Source organism: Rhipicephalus microplus, chromosome 1, assembly GCF_043290135.1.
Source record: "Rhipicephalus microplus isolate Deutch F79 chromosome 1, USDA_Rmic, whole genome shotgun sequence".
In the NCBI taxonomy this organism is placed as follows: Eukaryota; Metazoa; Arthropoda; class Arachnida; order Ixodida; family Ixodidae; genus Rhipicephalus; species Rhipicephalus microplus.
Genome location: NC_134700.1, coordinates 237,742,808 through 237,766,325, shown reverse-complemented (window position 1 = coordinate 237,766,325; position 23,518 = coordinate 237,742,808). Strand labels below are relative to the sequence as shown.

The following is a 23,518-nucleotide window of genomic DNA, read 5'->3' as shown; positions in this document are numbered from 1 at the left end:
AGTTACAGATATTGGTCTCGTTCTTCAAGGGCTTTCTATGTCTTTCCGTTTTAGCGAGCGCGTTAAAAGCTACGCAGGGATCGGGATGACAAGAAGATGCGTCTTTTCGTCAGCGCGCATCATCAGCTCGCGCACTTTAATATTTCTTTTTATGGGAACGCGTGGTTGACTTTCAGGTCGGTGTGATAGCGTGCGCGAACGCGTGGCGACATCCCGCAGTGGTAAGGGTAACTATGCAGCTCAATATGCTCAATCGGCCGATTGCCGCTGAATTCGGAAGAGGGAGAAAGTTAAAGCGGAAAGACAGGGAGGTTAACCAGTTCTTAGACCGGCTGGCTACCCTGTGCTGGGGAAAGGGGTGAGGGGAATGAAAGATGTAAAAAAGAAATGTTGCGAAGAGAGGGAGAAATTACAAAAAAAAATTGCGACAGAGGAAAGGCAACATCAAAGAGTATAAGGCACTAAAGTCTGTCTCTGAGGCCAGTTGTCCGCAAAAAGCGCAGCAAAGCTTTCAAAGCCTTCTGGGCTGAGAATGGGCTCGGCCAATGACCCAGAATCCTTTGTTCCGACAAAGGCCGATCGTCTAGTTTATCCAGAGCTGCAGTGAGTTCTTGTCTTTGCGCGTTGAAATAAGTGCACTCACACAGAAGGTGCGCGATAGTTTCTTCGCAACTGCAGTAAGTGCATGTAGGAAAGCTGGCCATCCCAATGAGATAAGAGTATGCGTTCGTGAAGGCCACTCCAAGCCACAGGCGGCATAGAAGAGTCTCCTCAGCTCGAGATATCCTTGTGGGAAGACTAAGCTGCAGATCGGGATCCAAATTATGCAGGTGCGCGTTTGTGAAGTCGAGTTTATGTGGCGGTTATCTTGGTGTACAGCATCATTTTTCGTGAGAAGAGGAAACCATTTCTAGCTGACTTTTCTGGGCCATACGCTGCGATATAATGTTTGGCTCGCGTGTTTGTTCTCAGGAGGTTCGGCTGCCAATCGTAAGCATTTTACGACCATGCCGAGAAAGTGTTGCAGGTCCTGTTTAAAAATATCGCCATTTTCCTTCGTGCATCCGTAGTAATTCACCTAAGCTCCAGGTCGTACGAGCCTTCATGAGCGTCCACTTAGGAACACTTTGTTGGAAAAATTAATCCTAGCCTCTCTCACCGCCGCTGAGTCCTTCATTGGCGGTTAACCCTGATGAATCAATTACTTGATTTTTTTTTCCATCGCACAGTTCGTGGGAAGCGCACCTAGAATACGCAACTCACTTTTCATAATTGTTGTCTCGTGCGTGCCTTGCGCAGCCGAGACTGGGGCAGCTGCCTAGACGATGAGCCGCGGGCGCACCAGTTCACCTTTCCATTGCTGCCGCCGGGCGCCATGTACGACGCCGACCACCAGTGCCGGCTGCAGTACGGGCCGGCCGCCGAACACTGCGACGGCATCGAGGTGAGCGCCATCTTTTTTGTCTCTATATATCTCCGGCCATCCGTTGCCTTCTAAATTGCAAATTGCACCGACACAGGGTTGCATCCAGTGATTTATGCACCCCCCCTCCCCTTAGTACATACCCCCCACTAGATAGAGCTTGACATCCCCCTTCCCGCAAATTTTCGGATGCAGCACTATGTTCAACTCCATTCTTCCCCCTCTACTCCGGAAGGAGAATCCTGCGTAAACGCAAATTCCTGACTGCAGCATATCAGCGTCGGCCTTCTGCTGTTCACTCCCTGAAAAAGAGAGATGCCAACGCAGAACGAGAAAAAAAAATTCAATTCACTTCGTTTATATTCTGTGTATGATAGCCAACAAACCTGCGGTAAAAGATTTCCCTTTAAAGCTTGACAACGCCTCAGACACATTTTGAATTTCGGCGGTGCTTCAGCTCCCTAAAGAAAAAAAAGTAATTTATTTACGTAGAATTCAGAAGCAACGGGTTACAAAGTTCGAGATAACGTAATCCAAATGAAACATTTGTTTAGAAAGAAAACACAAATTCCGATGCAAGGATGTTCCGCGGACAAGAAAAAAAATGCTTCGAAAAATAAAAAAACAAGAAGCAAGAGAAAGAAAAGAAAAAAAGGCGGTAAACATGAATATTATTTCTTATCGCCAGTAGTTCTCTTTTGCATTCATTGTAAAAAAATGGCTTTACAATACAATTACTCGAACTTTGCCCTCGAGGTACGTGTCCAATATCGTGAACGTACGTTCTACGACAAGCTTTTCTGCGAAACGTTGGGGCAATGCAGGCAAAGCACGCTTTACAGTAATTGGACAGGCGGATCGACGAAACGGGGAGGAAGCATTCGCCCTTTCACAGCGAAAGCTGTTATGAGATCGCAACAAGGGTCGTGTGCGCCGTAGTTGTCCGTCGTTGCTGTCCGCAACCACTATCGCGCAAAATAAGAAAAACTAAACGGAAATTGTGGCTGATTCCTCTTTCCAGGAATCGGTAAAACACGAAGGGGAAACATGTCTTCTCAGATGTAGCTGAACGTTTATTGTGCATTGCTTCGCCACAAGGCGGAAGAAATGAATGCTACAGCAATGAATTGCGAAGTCACGCGCGGAAATTCGCAGCCCACACCTTAAGCAGAATGCACGCATGATATGAACACACACAAAACGAGCGCGGACTAACAAACTGTCGCAGCTCGTAACTTAAAGCGTACTGTATAAATATAAAGAAAGGCGTTGGAAACGAATGCACAAGTATACACAGGATAAGTTACAATTCTTACTTTTTTCGTGTATGAGCAGCGTGCTCCTTTCGTAAATGCGACCGCGGCAGCGAGCGAAGTCACCTTCGTGCTCTCTCAAAACACGAGTCTGATAAGCGCGCGGGCAGGAGAGGCCACGCTCCGCGGAGGCGGTGCTCTCCGAAACGCTGGAGGCGACGACCGTCGGGCCCAACGCGCGCTCGTCGCGCCATCTCGCAACTGATTACGAAAACGCGCTGAATGTGCGGAGCTCTGAGGACCGCCAAATGGTGTGTGGTGTATAGAAATGGCTTGTCGCTAACGCTCTTGTCAACGTGCGCGCTGTGGCGTTGTGGTCAATGCCGCGCGCTGCTGTTCGAGAGGCCACTGGCACGACGCCTCGTGGCACGTTTGCGTAGCGGTTTTACGTAGCGGTTTTGCGTAGCGTTTTTTTTTTATTCGCGATCTGTAGCATATCTTTTACAGCGTCATAGCATATCTTTTACAGCGTTTTACAGCCGTGGTAGACCCCGACATAAAACACTTTCGTGTCAAGCGAGAGAGAGAGAATAAAATGAGGTAAAAGCAGGGAGGTTAACCAGAAATTGGAGCATCCGGTTTGCTAAACATCAAGGGCACGATGGGATTTGAGCCCGGGTTCCATGCGTGCCAGCCGAGTATTCTACCACAGAGCCATGCCGGTGCCCTGAAACTCCATAGCGAACTGGGCTTAGCCAGTCTTTATGTCGGGAAAGAATACGCGTTAATCTGAGTAATGAAGTGTTTTAGAACAGCAAAGGAACAACCAGGTGTCACACAATGCAAATTGCGAAACGAGTGGGTTGCCGAATGCTCCAACCCGTTACAAAAGCTTCAGGCATAATTCTTCATTGCCTTCAGCCACAGCAACAAATAGTTGCACAAGTTTGTACCAGGTACCATTCTTCTCCAAGGAATGATGAATGGTGGCCTAGTCAGTGGCTCCCTACAACACAAACATTATGATGATTTTGGCGTAGTGGGTACCCTGTAAGCGTGCTTGTTGCAGGTTCCCAATGAGTGTTTAAAAGGACTCTGAAAGACCGCTCTTTTAGCTTTTGCTGGGACTATGCTGCGCATTCCGCGCAAGCCTGGCATTTTTTAAAATCTTTATTCGCTGTTTTAGAATACATCATGATGTTATTAACCTTTCTTACTTTACTTATATTTGAAGTATAATCGAGTTGTCGGGGCTGCGACCTTTCACAACTGTCGAATAAAACTATTAGAAGAAAGTGAGCGCCCTTTTCTGTAACAGAAAGTGAAATAGAGTTACCTTAGACTTTTTTAATTGCGTGAATCTGCGGCCAAATACACTGCCACGTCCGGGTCGCAAAAAAAATTGTGTACAGAAAAAGAGAGATTTATAACTTAATACTTTTGAAAATTACGATTGCTTCGCGATGTCTCACAAAGAACTCGTTGTCAGTCTGCTACTGTGAACGACATTTCACTGCCGAAATGTATACTACCTTCTGCTGCCTACATTCCACCACACATGAAATGCGGCGGTTAGTTCCGCCATATTTCATGTGGTCGCTTGAGTCATGCGAATATTTTTACGCTGCGTGTACCGTAGTTTACATCCTTTCATTAGCGTTCTTACTACACAACATGAATAATTGGGGCTGTTTTATTGTCATGCCTCAGGGAGATACGACGTTAGTTCAATTTACAGCTTATTCTGTATCGCCCCGCCGCGGTGGTCTAGTGGCTAAGGTACTCGGCTGCTGACTCGCAGGTCGCGGGTTCGCATCCCGGCTGCGGCGGCTGCATTTCCGATGAAGGCGGAAATGTTGTAGGCCCGTGTGCTCAGATATGAGTGCACGTTAAAGAACCCCAGGTGGTCGAAATTTCCGGAGCCCTCCACTACGGCGTCTCTCATAATCAAATGGTGGTTTTGGGACGTTAAACCCCACATATCAATCAAGCTTATTCTGTGTCCGCGCTAGCAACGTTCACCTGTAGTAACCGGTGCTTTATTTTCGCGACGAAATTACCTGATGCAAAACCAATTAAAAAAAATTGCTTGCGACCACAAGTTTTGACTTAGGTGTATGGTAATGGCACTCGCTCGTCAGCGTTCTTGCTCTCTGGTTTATTTCTTGGGTAACCACCTTGCGTTTCGTCGCCCGGCCGCAGCGTATCTCAGATCCCATGCGGAAAAATGCGCGTGGTTGAGGTGTGTTCCACCAGGTGCCGCGACGATGCTAGCTGCTCTAGGGTGCCTTGATGCCCGCGCGCTCCGCTGAGGGTGAGGACAGCCGCGTTGTCTGCTACGACGGCCGCCATTACGGCTCCTGCCGTAGTGGGGCAGCATGCGAAGCGCATTACCGCTTGCGGTGCTCACGTATGGTAGGAAAGAAGTACTCGTTGGCGAGCTTTTTTTTTTTGGTGCAACTTGGACACCTCTTAGTGCTGTTGTTGCCTAATTGTTAAATGGAACAACGCACGTCATACAAACTGGTGGCCTGTGCTTGTACAATGCGCCAGGGGCTGACATAGACTGAATGAAATGAGCCACGAACTCCCACACCAGAAAGATTCGCGTTAAACCGTTGTCGTCGTTAAGACGGAGGGGCGCATGAACTTTTATTACTACGCTTGCTGAAAGGAATGCAATATTTGGGTCTTTGTGAATCAGCCGAATAGCAAAGGCAGGAATCGCTGTACTTTATATACTTGCGTGTGTGTGTATATATAACACACACACGCACACGCACACACACACACATTATCTGACATTCGGTACCACCTTCCCCTGCCTCACCATTTCATGCACTGTGCAGGCAGCATACCCGAGAGTAACATGCTTTACCAGTGTACCTTTATGAAACGACACCCACGATTTCAGTGAACAGGCCATTTATTTGTGCGCCTTAATGCTGCGTTGTCCCACTAGTGAAAATCAAAGTCAGATACAAGACAAACCAAATGCAGTACGACATGAAATGTTTAAAAATAAAAAACGCAAGAGTCAAAAGCATGCCCACGTGAGCCGAAACCTTTTAAGCATACAGCTTATCTTGGCGTGTCCATTTCTCATGAGAGGTTGACGCCGGCACATGTTTTGCTTGCATGTCCATTGCAACTCCCGACTGGAACCTGCCGAAGGTGAATGCGCAGCCTTATTCTTGCGTACCTCTCTGTGAGCAGTCGGTATATACTGTCCTCGTGCTCCGCGCATACACACAAGCTGCGGCGGTGCACCTTGTTTAGGTATGCGGTGAGTGAACGAAGCGGCGACTTCATCGTGACTACTTTGTCCGTGCACCAAGAGTTTATGGCAGCAAAATGCTCCTCATAGTCTATCAAGGCTTTCATAACTCCCTTGCTGGGGTAGATGACGTTGCCTCCATCTGAAACGTACTCTTTCAGTGCTGTCAGCGAAGCATGCTCGTCGTTGGCAGTTCCAAGGAGAGCATCTTTGCATTTTGCGCACTTCACAGATGCCAAAATTCCCTTCAAAATAAATCCTCCTAGGTAAAAGAGAATACTGCATTCTGTGGACGACAATCCTTCGATGAACAAAATCTCTGAATCATCGATTTCTTGAGCTTCCTTCTCGACGCAGGCTTCCTTCCCCTGGGATAGCAGGTCCACCAGGTACCAGAAGTGCGTCTTCAGCCCGATCTAGCTCAAACCCCGGCACTATCTCCATTTCATCCAAAAAAAGGACGCAGTCCTTTTCTACATCCTCCATGGTCTCGGCTTTGCATTTCATAACGTCTATCACTTCGTGAAGAACGCCTGGGAGAAACTTCAAATTTTGAATCCTCTGTGCGAGCGTTCTTTTGGATGGGAGAGGATATCCCATTTTTCTCAAAGTTTCATATCCGGTTGTTCCACAAGCAAACTTAATTTGAAGGCCTTGCTTGACAGTGTGCGGAGACCAAGAGTTCCCCAAGCTGCTGCTCCTTGAGAGAGCGCGTACTTGATCGTCGTTGAGAAATTTCATATTTTGCGAAATATTTGTTGCCTCAGTCTCGAGTTTTTGCACTTTTTTCTTGAGACCACTAATGGTGTTCTTGGCTGTGTCATGATGTTGCTGAAGTTCAGAGTACTTTCTTGTAAGGTCAGCAAGCTTCTTCTTCAGTTCTGCTGATTCTGCAGTAGAATTTGATGTCTCACCAGCCGCTGCATTAACTTCTCTTGAATCTGCATCACTAGTGTTCGCTGACAGTTCAACAACGGCGTCGTCAACTTCCATGGTGTCGTGCCCATAACACGATGTTCCTTGCCGTGTAGATTCAGGAACGGCGTGGTTTTGTGGGGTCTCTAGGGTAGTTTTAACTGCAGCTGGATATTGACGCAGACCAGGAGGAGATTTGTTGGTCTCGTTGCTGGAGGGTGCAGGCACAGTTCTTTCTTTTGGTGGCTTTCGTTCCTTAGGCAGTGCTGCAAGCAGAAATGTATGTATTCATGAACATATTCAAGCAATGCCAGTTCATGTCTAGCTTGTTAATTTTACAAATGTAACACATGCAGCAGATACCGGCTTAGTTATTGACGTGAGGAAGACACTTGTCCTTCCCCCGCCCTTTCCACAAGGGATAGGGGAAGGTCTTAAAATACCATAATTAAATTGTGCTCAAAATTTCTCCCCACAATAAATGGCTCTAATTCAAATTGGAGCTTCATATGCCAGAGCTACACGTGTGCGCCGTTGTGGAGGGCTCAACTGACATTTGCTCCCTATGCAGTTTATTGATTATTTGATTGTAGGGCTTAACACGCAATACTTTTTTGCAGACTAGTTGGTTCATACTTGAAAAATTGAATTGCTGCACAAACATGAAGAAAAAAAACAAGAGAGACAGGAAAGAGTGCAGTTTTTTTTTTTTTCAAACTTAACACGCCAACGCAACACAGGTAATGAGGCGCACTGTAGTGGGGGCTCGTGCATCGTGGATCTCGTATACATAATGGTTTCCGTTTTCCCCCTTTGTAAATAACATAGCCACTGCACCTGACATCCTAGCAGTACACGACCGTGTGCTAAGTAGCGGAAAACTGTTGTGCAGTGGGTCATGCCTGTAAACACTGAAATCCAGACGTATATACAGTCATGACCAAAAAATGCAAACAAGAAATATAAACCACAACACTCAAGTATCGCAATTTTTTTTTACATGCAAGTCAAAGTAATGCAACGTAATCACAAAAACAAAGTTGGGAAATGTAGCTTTCCAAACGCACTAATAGCGTGCCATTATTTGACCGTCTAATATTAGCAGTATTTTTCGATTTTGCGTGGTCTGGTTCACATTTTTGTGTTCGCATTTCCTAGCTTTGTCCGTGACTGCATTTCCAGAATTTATGCACTAATGTGGACGCAGCATATGAGGACCTATTTGGTGTTAGCTTTGTAGAAATCCCAGGTACATAGAGTACTTGCAACTGGTGCTGCTTTATGTAATGCAAGAAAAAAGTTCAATCTTACGTTTGAATGTGAACAAAGTTGGGACGGCATTTGGTTTCAACTTCTTCCAGCCATCCGCACGATGTTGCTCATAGTTGTTCTCTTCAAAGTGAGCCTGCAAATAAAACCAGAATTAAAAATTAACACACTGGCAGAAGAAAAACGAATGTCTGTCACTGTCAATAAACAAGATTTCATGTATGCATTCAGTATGATTCGCAGCAGGAACTAGCAGCAACTTTGAAGCACAAAAAGAAGGAAACTAATTGAGCTCACGCGCGCTTTCACGTAAGCCACTTCAGTGAGCGCGATCATAGACCCAGCCTGCTGTTATAATAACCCTTTCAATTTTCGCACTGAAGATCTGTAAGGATTCCTGAATTCATGTGAATAAAATATTAGTCTATTGTGCCCACAAAGGACCAGGTCTGATTTTATAGCGAGCGTTACAGATTTCGTTCTATCGAAAGCTTTGTACCCAAGCCTCCAAGTTCCCAGTGCAATCGAATTTATTTGTCAAGTAAAAATGACAACACTCCGTAACAGCGCTTGTTTTGTTCGTCACTGAAGTGTTCCTGATTCCCAAGTATACATACGACGATACACACAAGACGGGCAGAAGTCCGGCCTCGTAATATTACGAGTTTTTCGCAGGAACAGCATGTTTATGTTCAAACGGCTTGATTTCACAAGAGGCGTTCAAATTTCGACCGATCAGTGCCAACGCGTGCACGAATAAACATGGGCAGGCCTCGTAAGCGTTGTGAAATCCCCCTACCACGCACCCGAGCCTATGTTAATTCCCTGCGAGGCCATATGCGCGCATTTCACGTCCAATTTCCTCTTATGTGAATTACGTGAACTCTACGTGCCGTACTCTTGAAGTTCGGCAGCAGTCAGGCGCCGTCAGATTTCCGTACTCGCTCGCCGGCACGCGGCCTGAACTCACTCCCCGTTTTCTGCCCTTGCATATAATTTTCTCCCTCCTCCACTTTCTAAATTCTCATCTGTTTAACTACACCTCCTGCGTCCCCATCTCTTGCCTACTTTTCGTTCAGCTCAACTCCGCCAGCACCCGGTCGACGCGTACGCTGTCGGGGCGAGTTGGCGAGCGAGTACGGCAATTTCACGAAGTCTGTCTTCGGGCTGCGAGGCGGACGGTCACGACAGCGGCAGCCGGTCTCGCGAGCAAAATAGCTGCGAAGCGCAGTGCACGAAATTAACAGCCTCGGGTAGGGGGTGGGAAGGATTTCACAACGCTGCTGCCAAGGCAACACTTTCCCGTGCAAGGGCACTGAAACTAGTCGCAATTCCTATGAATGTAGTAGCACACTCGAGGCCCTTGAACCAGCATGAAATGTTATCGACACGGGGGCTTCCGAAGCCCCCGTACTTGACGCATTTTCTTAAAGCGTGATCTTTTAACACGAGCACGCCGCACAGTACCCTGCACGACGTTTGGCTGTCCTGCGTTTACATTGCGCACCTAAATAAAAAACAACGGCGCCCTAAATAATGCTGACCAGTCAGAATACGACGCACTAAAAAAAAAAAATGTTTACTTACGCTGCATACGTGCGACGTATCAGTCGGTTGCCACTTGTCTCGTTTGATTTTAACGGTCCAAAGAAGCCTTCTTTTTGGGTCTCTTGGAAACCGGTACAACTTCCATTCGTTTCTCGAGTGATTCGAGCACTGCGGCACGCAGCAGCCGGGCATGGTGATGCGGAGATGGGTGCATAAAACTGTAAGGGAATGAACACTGCCCAACAACACCTCACACGCCAAGCACGAACTACCGGCCGGAGGCGCCAAAATGGCGGTCGCGCTGGCGCCGAAGCCGAGGCGGCGGCATCTGCCCTTGCAAAAGCTGACACCACTCTAAGCGGGGGCGCGCGCATCGAGGCACTCTAAGCTGCTCTAGCTGCTCCACACTGTATAGACCTACTATAAGTTTGTGGGTTAATTTACGTATGCATGTGGGAGGTAGTGGCCAGATACTGCACCAGGGTGACCGATCCTTCTGTGGTGAGGGAGTGCGTTACTACCTGCAGTGGTCACCAGTGAGGCCGCACCTTACGGGACAAGAAGATAGCAGATTAGATCAGGGAAGAAACCTGGGTTAAGGATATCATAGTTGAAATCAAGAAGAAATGGACATGGGCCGGGCATGTAACGCGTAGACAGGATAACCGCTGGTCATTAAGGGTAACTGACTGGATTGCCATAGAAAGCAAGCGGGTTAGGGGGAGACAGAAAGTTAGGTGGGCAGATGAGATTAGGAAGTTTGCGGGTATAAGGTGGTAGCAGCAAGCACAGGACCGAGTTGACTGGCGGAACATGAGGGCTTTGTCCTGCAGTGGATGTAGTCAAGCTGATGATGATGATGGTGATTGTAAAGAGGGTTAGGCGCCGTCGACATACTGGGGAACTTGTAGCGACGTCGCGGCACTTACGCTCCGCCCCGTCCTAAGCGATCGACTCTATGATCACGTGACAACTGTCACAGCAGCTGCTAAGCTGCCTTCGAGCACAGCGTGTCGGATGAGCCGGCAAGGTTCTGTTTGGCGTTGCATAGGTCAGTTGCCAGACTTTGGAGTGGTTGTTGCCAGACTGCCACCAAATTTAGTGAATAAGTTTGCCCCTGTAGTTGTGGCTTCTCCGTGAGGGTTTGGTGTCGTTCGTGGTGAATTTACGAGTGCGTGAGCTACGTTGGCCGTTTTAATTACCAAAATGAGCGTAAAACGAGTGTTCCAGAAGTCGCGGTGCGTTCTCGTGCTGTGTGCGCGGCTGTGCAATTAAGAGATCGCGTCTCAATATTAGGGACGACGGGGAAAGCTAAATAGAGTCGCAGCAGGCGGTGCGCTGCCCCCCCCCCCCCCCCCCTTCTTTTTTTTTCACAGCTGATAGTGGCGCGTCGACCGCGTGCCACGACGCGGACGCTACGCTTCCCCTAGCTGTGTCAGCACAAGACATCGTTCGGACTCGTGCACATGTGAGGAATAAACGTCCCAAGGCTGGCTAATCGGGGTACGTCGGATATGCTACAGCTATATACGCCTGTAAGGCTGCTTTATCGACGCAGTTGGAGCGAATTAAAGCGTGACTCGCGCGTACCTGTAAATGGGACCCCGCATAAGCATTCATTGTTTGGAATTTTGGTTGTTTGTGCTTATTGCGGGTGGGGCCCTGCAAGCGGCGGTGGCTGGTCGGTGGGGTCCTATTTACGGGTACGCGCAATTTGCACTTAATTCGCTCCAACTGCGTCGATAAAGCAGCCTTCCAGGCGTATATAGCTGTAGAATACCCGATGTACCCCAATTAGCGAGCCTTGGGACGTTTATTCCTCACATGTACACGAGTTTGAAGGATGTCTTGTGCTGACACAGCTAGGGGAAGCGTAGCGTTCCCGTCGTGGCACGCGGTCGACGCGGCACGATCAGCTGTGGAAAAAAAAAGAAGGGGGGGGGGGGGCAGCAGCGCACCGCCTGCTACGACTCTATTTAGTTTTCTCCGTCGTCCCTAATACTGAGACGCGATCTCTTAATTGCACAGCTGCGCACACAACAAGAGAACGTGCGGTTCATTGCGTTAATTACGTCGCACACACACTCGCGGACAAGTTCATTGCACTCGTGAAATGCACGGCGGACGACGCGTCGTTGATTCCCTAACTCTGAGACACGATCTCTTGATTGCACAGCTGCGCACACAGCAAGAGAACGCGCCCCAACGTCTGCAAGGCGCGGTTCATTCCGTTAATTAAAACGGCCAGCATCGCTCATGCACTCGCAAAATGCACCGCGGATGACACGAAACTCTCGCGAGGAAACCACAACTACAGGGGCAAATGTCTCTACCAAATTTGGCGGCAGTCTGGCAACATTGATACTCTCAATCTGGCAACATATTATGCAACGCCAAACAGAACCATACCGATGAGCCTCCTACGCGTAGCCTATGCGGTGCGACGTGGCTGCTAGCGCCTCATTATGTCGACGGCGCCTGCCACTGTTTGCAAAGTATAGGTCTATATGCTACCATTAGTTAGCAGAGTTGCGCATTTGATAAAGCTCGCCGCTCGCACCCCCCAAAGCGCGCTCACATGCGCAAAATGCATTCTTTTGAGGGGAAGCCAGCTTCACAGCCGAGCGTGTGCCGCTGACCACCGCCACAGCTGTGCCGTATTAAAGACGATAGTCTTTCTTGGGGACTTTCGAGTGAATGAATGAATGAATGAATGAATGAATGAATGAATGAATGAATGAATGAATGAATGAATGAAGTTTATATTAAAGTCCGGCAGTTTTCACTGGGTGAGGTGGGGGAAGAGGGGATTAACCCCTCTCCTTTCCCACTCTGTCGATTATGATGGTGGTGCCTCAGGTGACCGCTTGAAGTCCTTGGACACGGGCGGCATCTTCAGCTTGCCGGACGGCCCAAAGCTGGTCGGCCAGCTCGTCGCTGGTGAGTGCCGCCTCCCAGCGGCAGCGACGCAAAAATTTGGTCAGTCTGTCTGGCTATAAATTTGTCTGTTTGTCCGCCCTTAACGGTACCTTAATTGGCACCAAAGTCGCCAAACGATACTCCAAACGGCCGACCCCATCCGCAGCGCCCAACAGTATTGCTCAAGCTTCAGCGTTCATACTTGTGCGATTGCCAATTAAAGAGTTAATATTGCGCATATCTGAGGCACCATAACAACACGTCAATATTTCGTATGTGTGTCTCTTACTAGAAAAGGCATACATAAGTAATCCTAAGGATCGTAGCGTTTGTCACGTTGCGCTGACCATGCAACGCTTGCACGAGAAGGCAAGTGTTTCCAACGCTTTGCCAAGGTGACACGATGGTGGCACCTACCCGTCGCCTTGCGTACTACACCTTATCACCTCCGAGATGGGCGCGCAGGGCGCGCGCGCTTCGCTTTCCAAGATAACTGCCGGATAGCGCTCATGTCTCACGTGCGACGTGACTTGATGCGCTCGTTCGTATCCGCTTCACGCCGATTGATATGTGGGGTTTAACGTCCCAAAACCGCCATATGATTATGAGAGACGCCGTAGTAAAGGGCTCCGCAAATTTCGACCACCTGGGGTTCTTTAATGGGCACGCAAATCTGAGCGCACGGGCCTACAACATTTCCGCCTCCACCGGAAATGCAGCCGCCGCAGCACGGGATTCGATCCCGCGACGTGCGGGTCAGCAGCCGAGTACCTTAGCCACTAGACCACCGTGGCGAAGCCCGCTTCACGCTCGAGGCACTCTAACGCAGCGCCTCCAGAATACCATTTACCGATTTTCTTGCGCAGAACAACAAATAAACGTTTTGTTCACTCTCTCCAGACGCAAGACTATATTCTTTCGACGACATTTGCAGTGTAACGAGTAGATACGGTGCAAATTTTTTTCTTTGGTCGAGTGCTGGTGTTTCGTATGGTCCTTTTTTAGCGAGAATCGGTTTATGTGACTAAGTGCTGCGACGATGACAGAGTGCTGTGCTCTCTACTGCACGAACCAAAAACAAAACGAAAAGGCTTTTTTTTTTTCAATATGTGACTTATTCAGCTAGCTATTAGGCATAGTTGTCGATGTTCAGCTCATACCAACTTGTATTTTCAAAGTACATAATAAACTTTGCCTTTTATAACGCGTGCCAGAAAAAAGCGACACTCGAAGCAGATTTGCTGATTGAACGTGGGCAGTGTGTAGAGTCGGGAATAATGTGATCACTGAAATTACCTACACTGAATTGTAGTTGTCAAAAATGAACGAAACATGTAATTACACTAAATGCTCTTGCAGAAATGTATGTCTGGCAATCAGGTGCATAGTCCTCATATCAGTACATTCCAAGTAATCGAATAAACGTTAATTCAGTGTTGTATATCTTATTGCTCGTGACAATAGACTCGTCGGCCGTTGTAGTTACTTAAGTTATTACAGCGTAATTCAGTACGTTCCAGAACACTCATCCCCGTACACATCACGTTCAAAATCTGACTACATAGTGTGATTAAATGTCTTATAGTGATATTTGTGTGGCTAGAGTAGACGGTAACAAATGCGATATGTATTACTTCGCGCCCATTTTATCAACGGCTGGGAAGCCGTTGGAAAATTTTGAACGGGACAGAACTATAATATTGTGCGCGAGTCAGTGTGGGAATATTCACTTAACACGCCTATTAAGCAGCATGATTCAGCCCGAGCACTTTCGGTATAAACGTTTTGACCTTTACCCAGTGTTTAGGTTATCCCGCATCTATCTAGATATGCGTGATATTCTCGTGAGCTCGCGTTATTCGTAAAACACGAGTTACAATTGTAGTCCTTGTTTCCTCGAACCACCTACGTTATATTTTACAGTGTGACGTCAGAAACAACGTAAAACAAACGATTCGCTGTATTTAATTTCTCGACCATCGACTTTGTCAGAGTTTTCCTATTTGCAATTTCAAAACAAAAGGATTGCTTACGATAGCCACTGCCATGAAGTGCAATCGAACAATTCACAGCCCCAGTTTTGCCTAACTTAGCTGTTTGTTCGTGTTTTGTTTGACGGAGGATGGAGGACCTATGCGCAACTCTGCTTCTGTGGGGAGCATATGCGGGAACTCGAAGCTGCTCAGGAGAAAAAGCATCTGCTTAATTGAACTCGTTCACTCAATTATCGTTTTTTATCTTTGCTGTTAAATGGCCCGCTATCTCAAGTAAACTTGTGATCTGGTGTCGCATGCGTCTATAATAACTCTTAACTAGAACCGTAAGCATCGATTCTGTAGCAGTTTAATTTTAAAAAGAGTACGTTGTTTTAATAAACGAAGAATCGGAAGCAAGTGCTTGACCGGAAGTTGCCCCGCCGCGGTGGTTTAGTGGCTAAGGTACTCGGCTGCTGACCCGCAAGTCGCGGGATCGAATCCCGGCTGCGGCGGCTGCATTTCCGATGGAGGTGGAAATGTTGTTGGCCCGTGTGCTCAGATTTGGGTGCACGTTAAAGAACCCCAGGTGGTCAAAATTTCCGGAGCCCTCCACTACGGCGTCTCTCATAATCATATGGTGGTTTTGGGACGTTAAACCTTACAAATCACATCATCGAGCGACAAGTGTTCAAGTGCTTTGTTTGACGTGACGGTGATAGTGTGCGTGCACGCGTCTTGACGACGGGTGTGTCCCGTGCCAGGAAGTGTGCCGGACGCTGTGGTGCCGCCTGGACAACAAGTGCGTCACCAAAATGGAGCCAGCTGCACAGGGAACCGTCTGCGACAAGAACAAGGTGCGTTGATTTCTTCTTGTTGCTATTGTTCGAGATGGTGCAAACTTGATGTGTTATGCGGAAGAATGTTAATAAACCCGCATCTCAGCACGCTCAAAAGCAATCCCCGAAAAAATGTAAACGCCGTTTTGCGAATATAGGACCAGTGTAATGTAGTGGAGCCCGTGTTCGCCATCTAGATGACATCTATTTTTTTTTCGTTGTCCAAGATAACGGCTGTACTAACAGCTGTTGTTAACGCGCTTTTGAGCGCGTTTTTTTTTTTGTCACGCTGTCGCGAAATGACGTGAGCTTCAGTGCGTGGCGCAGTTTGGCGAATGTGAGGATGTCGTCACATTATGTCGTTTCATTCTTCGGCACGTAAATGACCGTGAGTATGCAGCGCCGTATAGTGAATGCGCGCAACATTAAACTCGTAAACAGCCCGTTTTTCAGGCGCGCGGTTTACGTTTAAATTTCTCATAGAAGGCACAGAGCTATTGTCTTGTCTTGTCTTGTCTCCTATCTATTGTGCCACACTGGTTATAGGCGCCGTAGTCCTTGGCACTTTGCAGCAGCTGGAGTTAACAGCGAGAAAATGATATCTGCATAATGCCGGTGTTTTTTTTTTTGAAATAGCAACGAAGCTGATGTTTAGGCCGGCCGCAAAAATTTTGGAGCGTATAATACAAATGTGCGCAAAAGACTGTTATCATCGTCAACGGCTGTGGGTCATTGAAATTGGACGAATCCCACTACTCACCGCTTGTCAACAAAAAAAAAATTGAAGAAGGGAACAAACGGGCGGTAAACACAAAATGAGATTTGTAGACAAACGTAACTGGTAATTTACAAAAGCTTCCCCCCCCCCCCCCCGCGCGCGCGATCAGGAAAAGCGTTTCTCCGAGAAGGCATTTGTCCCAGAAGAACAATGCGTTATTTCATCTGTACCGCCTCCTTCTCGTGTACGTGTTTCTGTATTCTCGCTAGCACTCTGTGGTTATAATTCGTGACTTTGAGCTTCTTAGAACACAATGTAAAGGGTTTTCATCGATCAACAATTTTACATAGTCCCTCGGAAACGCCGTCAAACTGTGTGACCTCATGGCTAGCTGGTGCGTGAACTTCAATGCGCTGTTGCTGTCCTTATTTCATTTTTACTCGACAATATTCACGTTGTGGTGTTCCAGATATTGTGAAATTATAATTCATGGATACGAGAAGATCGTTCTTATTTGCCGTCCTTTTAAGTGATGTACACAGAGACGACAGTATTGACAGAAGACAGATCTGATGTGAAGCGTCTGAGATTGTCACGTTGGTTTGTCATTCACAAAAAGCAATGCATTCACTTCTTTTCTTTTTTTTTACACTCCGCGAGAAGATTGCGTGGCTGCGCTTGTCTTTTTCTTTGATCTATGTTTGTTCTTCCGAAACCGCGTGCTTTATGTGTAATCGCGTGTGTGTGCTAGTGGCATGTTGCATCCGACTCTCCTTGGAGTAAGTATGCTTTGAATTCGGAACCTTCGAGACTCTCTCCAGCGTAGCCTCTCTATGCGCGCAGTGGTGCTACCTTGGCGAGTGCACTGAGATGGGTGAGCGGCCGGAGGCCATCGACGGCCACTGGGGCCCCTGGTCCAACTGGTCCGAGTGCTCGCGCAGCTGTGGAGGCGGTGTCACGGTCTCCGAAAGACACTGCGACCACCCGAGGTGCACATACATGCTTGTTTCGTTTCGTCTCTTGCTGGCTCTGTGAATGTCGCTTTATTTTTGTTTATTTCTCTCGCGAGAGAGATGAACTGCTGCGATGTACGCGATGCAATGTTGGGAAGGGATAAACAGTAGGGCTTAGCGTATACTGCCTCGTGAGGCAGTATATAGCACCCCATGGCGTTGTATACAATGCAGTAAGTATTAGCGGGTTTAATGGAAGCTTACTCCGTTATATAGGGACGACAAATTTGAGATGAGGTTGCTCAATATATTGCTATTACTTTCAGCGCATTGCCTTTAAGGTAAAGCTGTGACATGCCTTTTTATCGCTGGGAACCAGCGATGGTCAATTCGCTCTAAAACTATCTCTAGGGGGCAACAGAGGCAGGATAAAGCCTAGCAGGCGGTGGAGACAAACTTACCCCCGTATTCAGAAATGCTCCTCGACTCAAATTCCGTCCTTCACTTGACTGAGTTGAGCACAGCGCCGCTGCTCGACTGAAATTGACGCTGCGCTTCTCAATAATCGCTGCAGAATATTGCCGATATGCAGTGACTTGTTCTGCCAAGAGACGGCGCTCCCATCGACTTTTTCAAGTCGAGGAGACTCCTTGAGTGAAGGAGCGTTTGTGAATGCGGGGGTTAGTCATGATCTGTCGTTAGGTGCTGCAGATATACGTATTACTCAACACTGTGAGGGCGGAAAAAACTTATATACACTTACACAGCATATAAGCCCCCTTAAAAAGCCCTATATACATACTGGGTGATATCCTTAGTCCGGGCTTACATCGGGGTCCGCTTTTGCTCGCGCAATGAACGCTGTTGGGTTTCGACGTCTGAATAGCCAGGCAGCGTCTCCTCTAAGTACTGTCACTTAGAGTTGGAGGCAAGGCTGTGTTCAAAGGCCCATTACCATCTGGTATAGACATCGGCTGCCTTCCCGCAAAGCTTGCGTCTGCCAGTGACCGCGTAGCCTTACTGTGTACAAATTCACTTAATCACACGTGCTGTTTGTTATGTACGTTAGCTATCCTACGTATACGATATCGTTATGTTACATACTGTTTACATGCAGTAAAACATAACCGTCTTCTCAACTACGTCTGACTTGCCGGTGATAAATGTCTATTTCCCGGGCACACGACTTGTAATTAGGCGAACGCAGGACGTCTTCTCTTGGAGGCGCGTGTAATCAACATAATTCAATTATTCCGTTAAGTTCGTGAGTACACGAGCGTGCTTCGACAACAAGACTTTCCGTGTACTCGACGTGCATACCCGAAGAATGGCTCGGTTGGATCGCGGTTATTAACGTCCCAAAGCGACCCAGGCTGTCGGAGTCGCCGTTGTGGAACGCTGCGGAACATTTCGACCAGCTGACGTTCTTTACCGTTCACTGTGGTCGCACATTACGCGTGTCTCTGGCATATCGCCTCAATCAAAGTGCGACCGTCGTGTCCGGGATTCGAACCCGCGTATTTTGGGTTGGCAGCTGAACACTGTGAACACTGGGCTGCAATCTAAACTCGTTGCTGAAAGCGCAAGGGACGCGGCGATCATTTTCTCCGATGCAACACTTCCAACTCTATCGCGGGGGAGGAGTTTTCCGCATTAGCGGCGAACCCTCGCGGTCGGAATCAGCTGGGAGAATGCTCTTTAAGTTACGTTTCGGCTTGGCTCAGTAACGCCATACATAGAACTTCGCGAATGATTCTTTGGGAAAATTTGTGGGTGCGCGCGTGTGTGTGTGTGTGTGTGTGTGTGTGTGTGTGTGTGCGTGTGTGTGCGTGCGTGTGTGTGTGTGCGTGTGTGTGTGTGCGTGCGTGTGTGCGTGTGTGCGTGTGTGTGTGTGTGTGTGTGCGTGTGTGCGTGTGTGTGCGTGTGTGTATTGTTACGAACCGCGCCTCCGACGACGTTACGAAGGGCGCCACGAATCTCGCCGCTGCCACCACTGTTTCGAAAGACGGCGACGCCAACACGGTCCCGAAGGCGCCACTGCTTCGAACTCCGCCGGGAAGATTACCAGCCGTTTGGTAGCGCAGGTTTCTCAGCTCGCGACTGCTTCCGCGCAGACCTGATAGACGAGCAGACGAGAGGACGGTGAGTTAAACAAGGTTTATGTACAGCATATATACAGAGGCGTTACAAATTCGGCACTGGGGCCGACAGCTTAGAGCCGACAGCTCTCTTCTCTGACACATAGGTCTATTGCTCGCTACGCGCTGCAGGGTTTTTTTTTTTTATATGCACCGGGTGGATTTTTTGAATAACCAAATGTCCAACCAGAAGCGCCGCTGGTCGTGAGGTCAGAATCCTTCAATGGGGTCGCCGCTGGGCCGCGTCATTCTCATCAAATCCGGAGCCGCTGCACTGCACGTGGCTGCACCCAAGGACGAGTGACGTCGCCACGCATTGCGTAAGACTCGCCAGACAGGAAGGCGCCGATTGCTTGCTCGACGGGCTCGCTAGCTGAGAGGACTCACTGTACGTGCGCGGCAGAGAGGCACCGCGGCGTGATGACGCCGTTGAGTTGTTCGCGTCAGGCGGGCTCGCGTGCTGGCCTTGACACAGATTGCCTTTTTCAGAGGCATGGACGGACGTTCGATGTGGACTCGCAGGCATAACAGTGTGTGCCCGCGCGTGCGTGTGTGTGCGCGTGTGCGTGTGTGTGTACGTATGTGTGTGTGCGCGCGTGTGTGTGTGTTTGTGCGTGTGCGTGCGGGCGTGTGTGCGTGCGTGTGTGTATGTGCGTGTGTGTGTGTGTTTGTGCGGGCGTGCGTGTGTGTGTGTACGTATGTGCGTGTGTGTGTGTGCGTGCGTGTGTGTGTGTGTGTGTGTCCAGAGACAGGATATCTCAGAAATTAATAAATTAACCAACTAAATTTCTTGGCGGGAGGCCGGATTTGAACCATCTCTAGCAGCGATTATCAGCGACACTCGGGTGATAAATGAAGACATAGTGGTTCCTTGCGACATGCAAAAGGGGTGCGAAACTCCTGCAGTGTTTTTATTATTTTTTTCGCGTCTGAAGAAAGCTTAGGTAACGCGACCACTTAAACAGTGGTGACAATTTCCATCGATCGCGAGGCCGAGACTCAGGGCTGGTCTCAAAATGGAAAATAATTAAGTAGGAAATGAACTTCGGCCATGAAATTCTATTGCATGCTACAACAGTATTTAGTAATACGACCCATATAATCAGGAAGTAAGTGCATTGCAGTACGCGCCAACGGTGGTCACGGTAAGGAGAATTTGCCCTGCCTCAGAGCTCATTACGCCTGCGTTGAAGGCATAGCATTGCTGGAACTGCCCTCGTACCGGCAATACAAATGTCGTCGTTGATGAGGGAAATGTGTCCGGTAAGCCTTCCTTGACCGTATGGTTAATAGACTTCGGCTGTTTCGTATTTCTTTCTACTTTCTGCCCGTCGAGTGGATCGACTTGGGCGGTGTGTACGCGAAACAGTTTGCTTTAGCGACCTTTTACTTCCCGCATTTTTCTCCTCTCTAGGTGAGCCGTCGTCGTGACTTTCGTCGTGATTCTCACTACGAAACCAGTCGCCGACTATTCAGTATGAAGTGAATCATCGCAGATATTCGTGATTTTTGTGTGCCACATTTTATTGAATCAACTTGTTGGACACTGGTGCGAATCGCACTGCGCAGTATAGATTCCTTTGTGAGAAGGAAATAGACAGCAGAACTTTCGGAGATTTGGTGTTTCACAGACCCGACCTAAGGGTTGTCTTGTCGTTAATTAAGAGACAGCGTCAATTAAACACATGACAGAGAAATGACACTGAAGCGCGGGGTGCACAGGTGTCTCTTGTTTATAGTATTACACCTCTACGGCGTTCGCACGTCTTCTTGCGTTCAGTTGTATGCCTTGCGCTCTTTTAATACCCACTGATGTTTTCATACCCATTCCCGCCTGAGCCCCCGGTAAGAGCTGGCAGTACCAGCAAATAAATTAATAAAATTCGTGCGTCAAGAAGAGAGTGGCGCGCTGTTTATGCATCGTGTGGTTCGTCATCAAAGATCACAAAATGACCAGCGTAAATTCCCCTGGCTGGTCAAGTTTGCATGCAACCACTGCACGTGTTCGGGGGCCCCATACCTCAAATACAACACACTCAGGCAGCTCAATTTCGTGAGTGCCTTCTCTTTGTGTATTTGTCGCCATGAAATAGCGCTGACTTGTAGTTTTCGCTGAGCCCGTCGGAGGTCTCTTAGTGCATAATACGACTGAGCGAGTGCGTGAACGAGTGGTCTTGTGTACGCGCTACCGCCGACTTTCGAAGCGCTCGTCTTGGCCGGCTTGAAAAGTCAACGGAGAAGATACTCAACTGACTGTTCGCATCTTCCTCGCTTTACTAAGCGCTCGAAGCGAACAGAAAGGTCGCCACACTTGTCCGCCTCGTTCGCGCTCTTTGCGGAATGTTAACGGATTGTTTTCGTTGCTTCCGCTGGCATTGTTTTGATGGAGCTAGGTAAATATCGGTTTTATGAAAATGTTCGCAGAACTTGAACAATGAAAAAAATAAGATGTTAGAAAACAAAGTAAACGTGCGCAAATGGCTGTATAATCTGTATCACGATGTTAACGACTGCCACTTTCATATCTGTCGCATGTTTGTAGGGGCAGAAAAGTATATACTATCGCGCCGTCATAATATAGTATATATATCTCTGCGAACAATGGTTATGTACCTTCTGTACGATTTTGTCATTTAAACTGAGTTTGTGCTTTGAATTTCAATAATTTTAACAATTTATTGATATTTAAATGTCTATGAACAATATACACTCTCAAAAAAGAGCGAGTAAAAAGGGTGTTTTTTTTTTCCCCACTACAATAATTGTCATCTATATTGCGCTCCGTCCTTGCGCTATCGCCCCGCGCCCGGTATACATTCCGGTCACGATCGACATGCCCATTATCAGGGTTACATTGCATTCTCGATAGGAAAGTGGCCAGCGCCGAGTTTTCAAGAAAGGAAGCGCACGCAAGCCTGGTGACGATTATTGTTGTGGGACAAAAAGACACCCTTTTTTACTCGATATTTTTTTAGAGTGTATGTTTCGCTGGTTCTATTTGTCGCTAAATTACATGGGTGACTCTTGGAGCTTTAGGACAGCTTCGACACTTGCCAAAACTGACGTCGCGGTTTTGATAACCTGAAGCATGAAGCGCCGCCAAGTTGAATTGAAAAGGCTGTGCGTATCATATATGCGGCCGTATAGCGTTGCGAGTAGTCAAAGAGATCCTCCGTGAGCAGTCACAACGTGGTTTATTTCGACGTTTCAGCCAGATTCTGGCCTTCATCAGGAATGAGGGTACAGTTTGTTGGTGCTCAGCTTTATACAATCTTAAATAAGCGAGGGTAGGCGAAAAAAAAGAAAGAAAGAAAAAAAAAGCAATGAAAACATGAAATAGACCCCCTCCTCCTCCCCCTGGCCGCCCCCTTCCACTTTTTTTCCGACGATCACCACTGAGATGACCGTGGTCTGAGTATCCTTCCTTTCATGTTCCCGACCAGACAGCGCCGCATGGCTCTGGTGGTCCGGTGTGGGGAAAAAGAGCTCTTTTTCTTTTTCTTATGAGAGTCTTAAAGGAAAAAGAAGAGAAAAGTGAGCCCGCAACTGTCTGCATGAGTGTTTGAAAAACCATTAGCCTTTTAGTTAAGATCCTGCCGCCTGGTTCTTGGCCGATCCACCTTTGTGGGTGTGCGCCAGAGTATCAAGGATCATCATCATCATCATCATCATCATCATCATCATCATCAGAGTGTGGCACCTCAACAGTAGCTCACAAGGGATGGGGATAAGGAGGGATTAAAAGGATAGGATTAAAAGGTATATGAAGAGAGAGAGGAAGGAGAGAGCGAGGTGCAGGGACAGCAAGCGACGGAAGTAAAGAGGAGATAAGAAAGATGGAAACGGTCGCAGGAGTCCGAGGACTCCTGCGACCGTTTCAGCAAGAGCTCAAGTCGGCGGCAGGAGATGGCCTAGGGGGAGAACAGTCGGCCAGAGCTGCGCTGTCGTTGGAGATCGCGGGGGCACAACCGGTCGGCACGAAATGAAGCGAAGAAGTAGCGCCTCTTGCACGTCTCGTCGTTGAAAGAGAGCCGCCGCGTATTGCCGCAGAGGCTGGCAAGCGGGTGCAAGGTCAATTCTGGCCCGCGCCTGTAAAACGTAGTAGGGGCCTCAAGATTGTGCAAGGGGTTGCTGTTGAACATGTCATGCTTGGTACAATTGATTGAATAGTACAATAGATTGGATTGGATTATTGGAAATAAAAACGGAGAACAGCTGTACTTATTGAGAGTAGTTACACTTGGAAGTATTTTCAGTTGTCCAGTGCCCGTTGGAGCTGCAGTACCGTAAACT

The 23,518-nt window shown here is 48.0% G+C and overlaps 1 protein-coding gene across 2 annotated transcripts in view; it reads left to right on the top strand.

Annotated features, from left to right (window-relative positions):
- The window catches only part of LOC119166221 (A disintegrin and metalloproteinase with thrombospondin motifs 7-like), a 129,457-nt gene that overhangs the window by 68,516 nt on the left and 37,423 nt on the right, over positions 1 to 23,518 (top strand). For both annotated transcript variants that reach the window (XM_075891662.1, XM_075891663.1), the window contains 3 exons: positions 1,300 to 1,444; positions 15,342 to 15,434; positions 16,978 to 17,123. In XM_075891662.1, the coding sequence (XP_075747777.1) occupies positions 1,300 to 1,444; positions 15,342 to 15,434; positions 16,978 to 17,123 (384 nt within the window). The remainder of the gene's footprint in view (positions 1 to 1,299; positions 1,445 to 15,341; positions 15,435 to 16,977; positions 17,124 to 23,518) is intronic.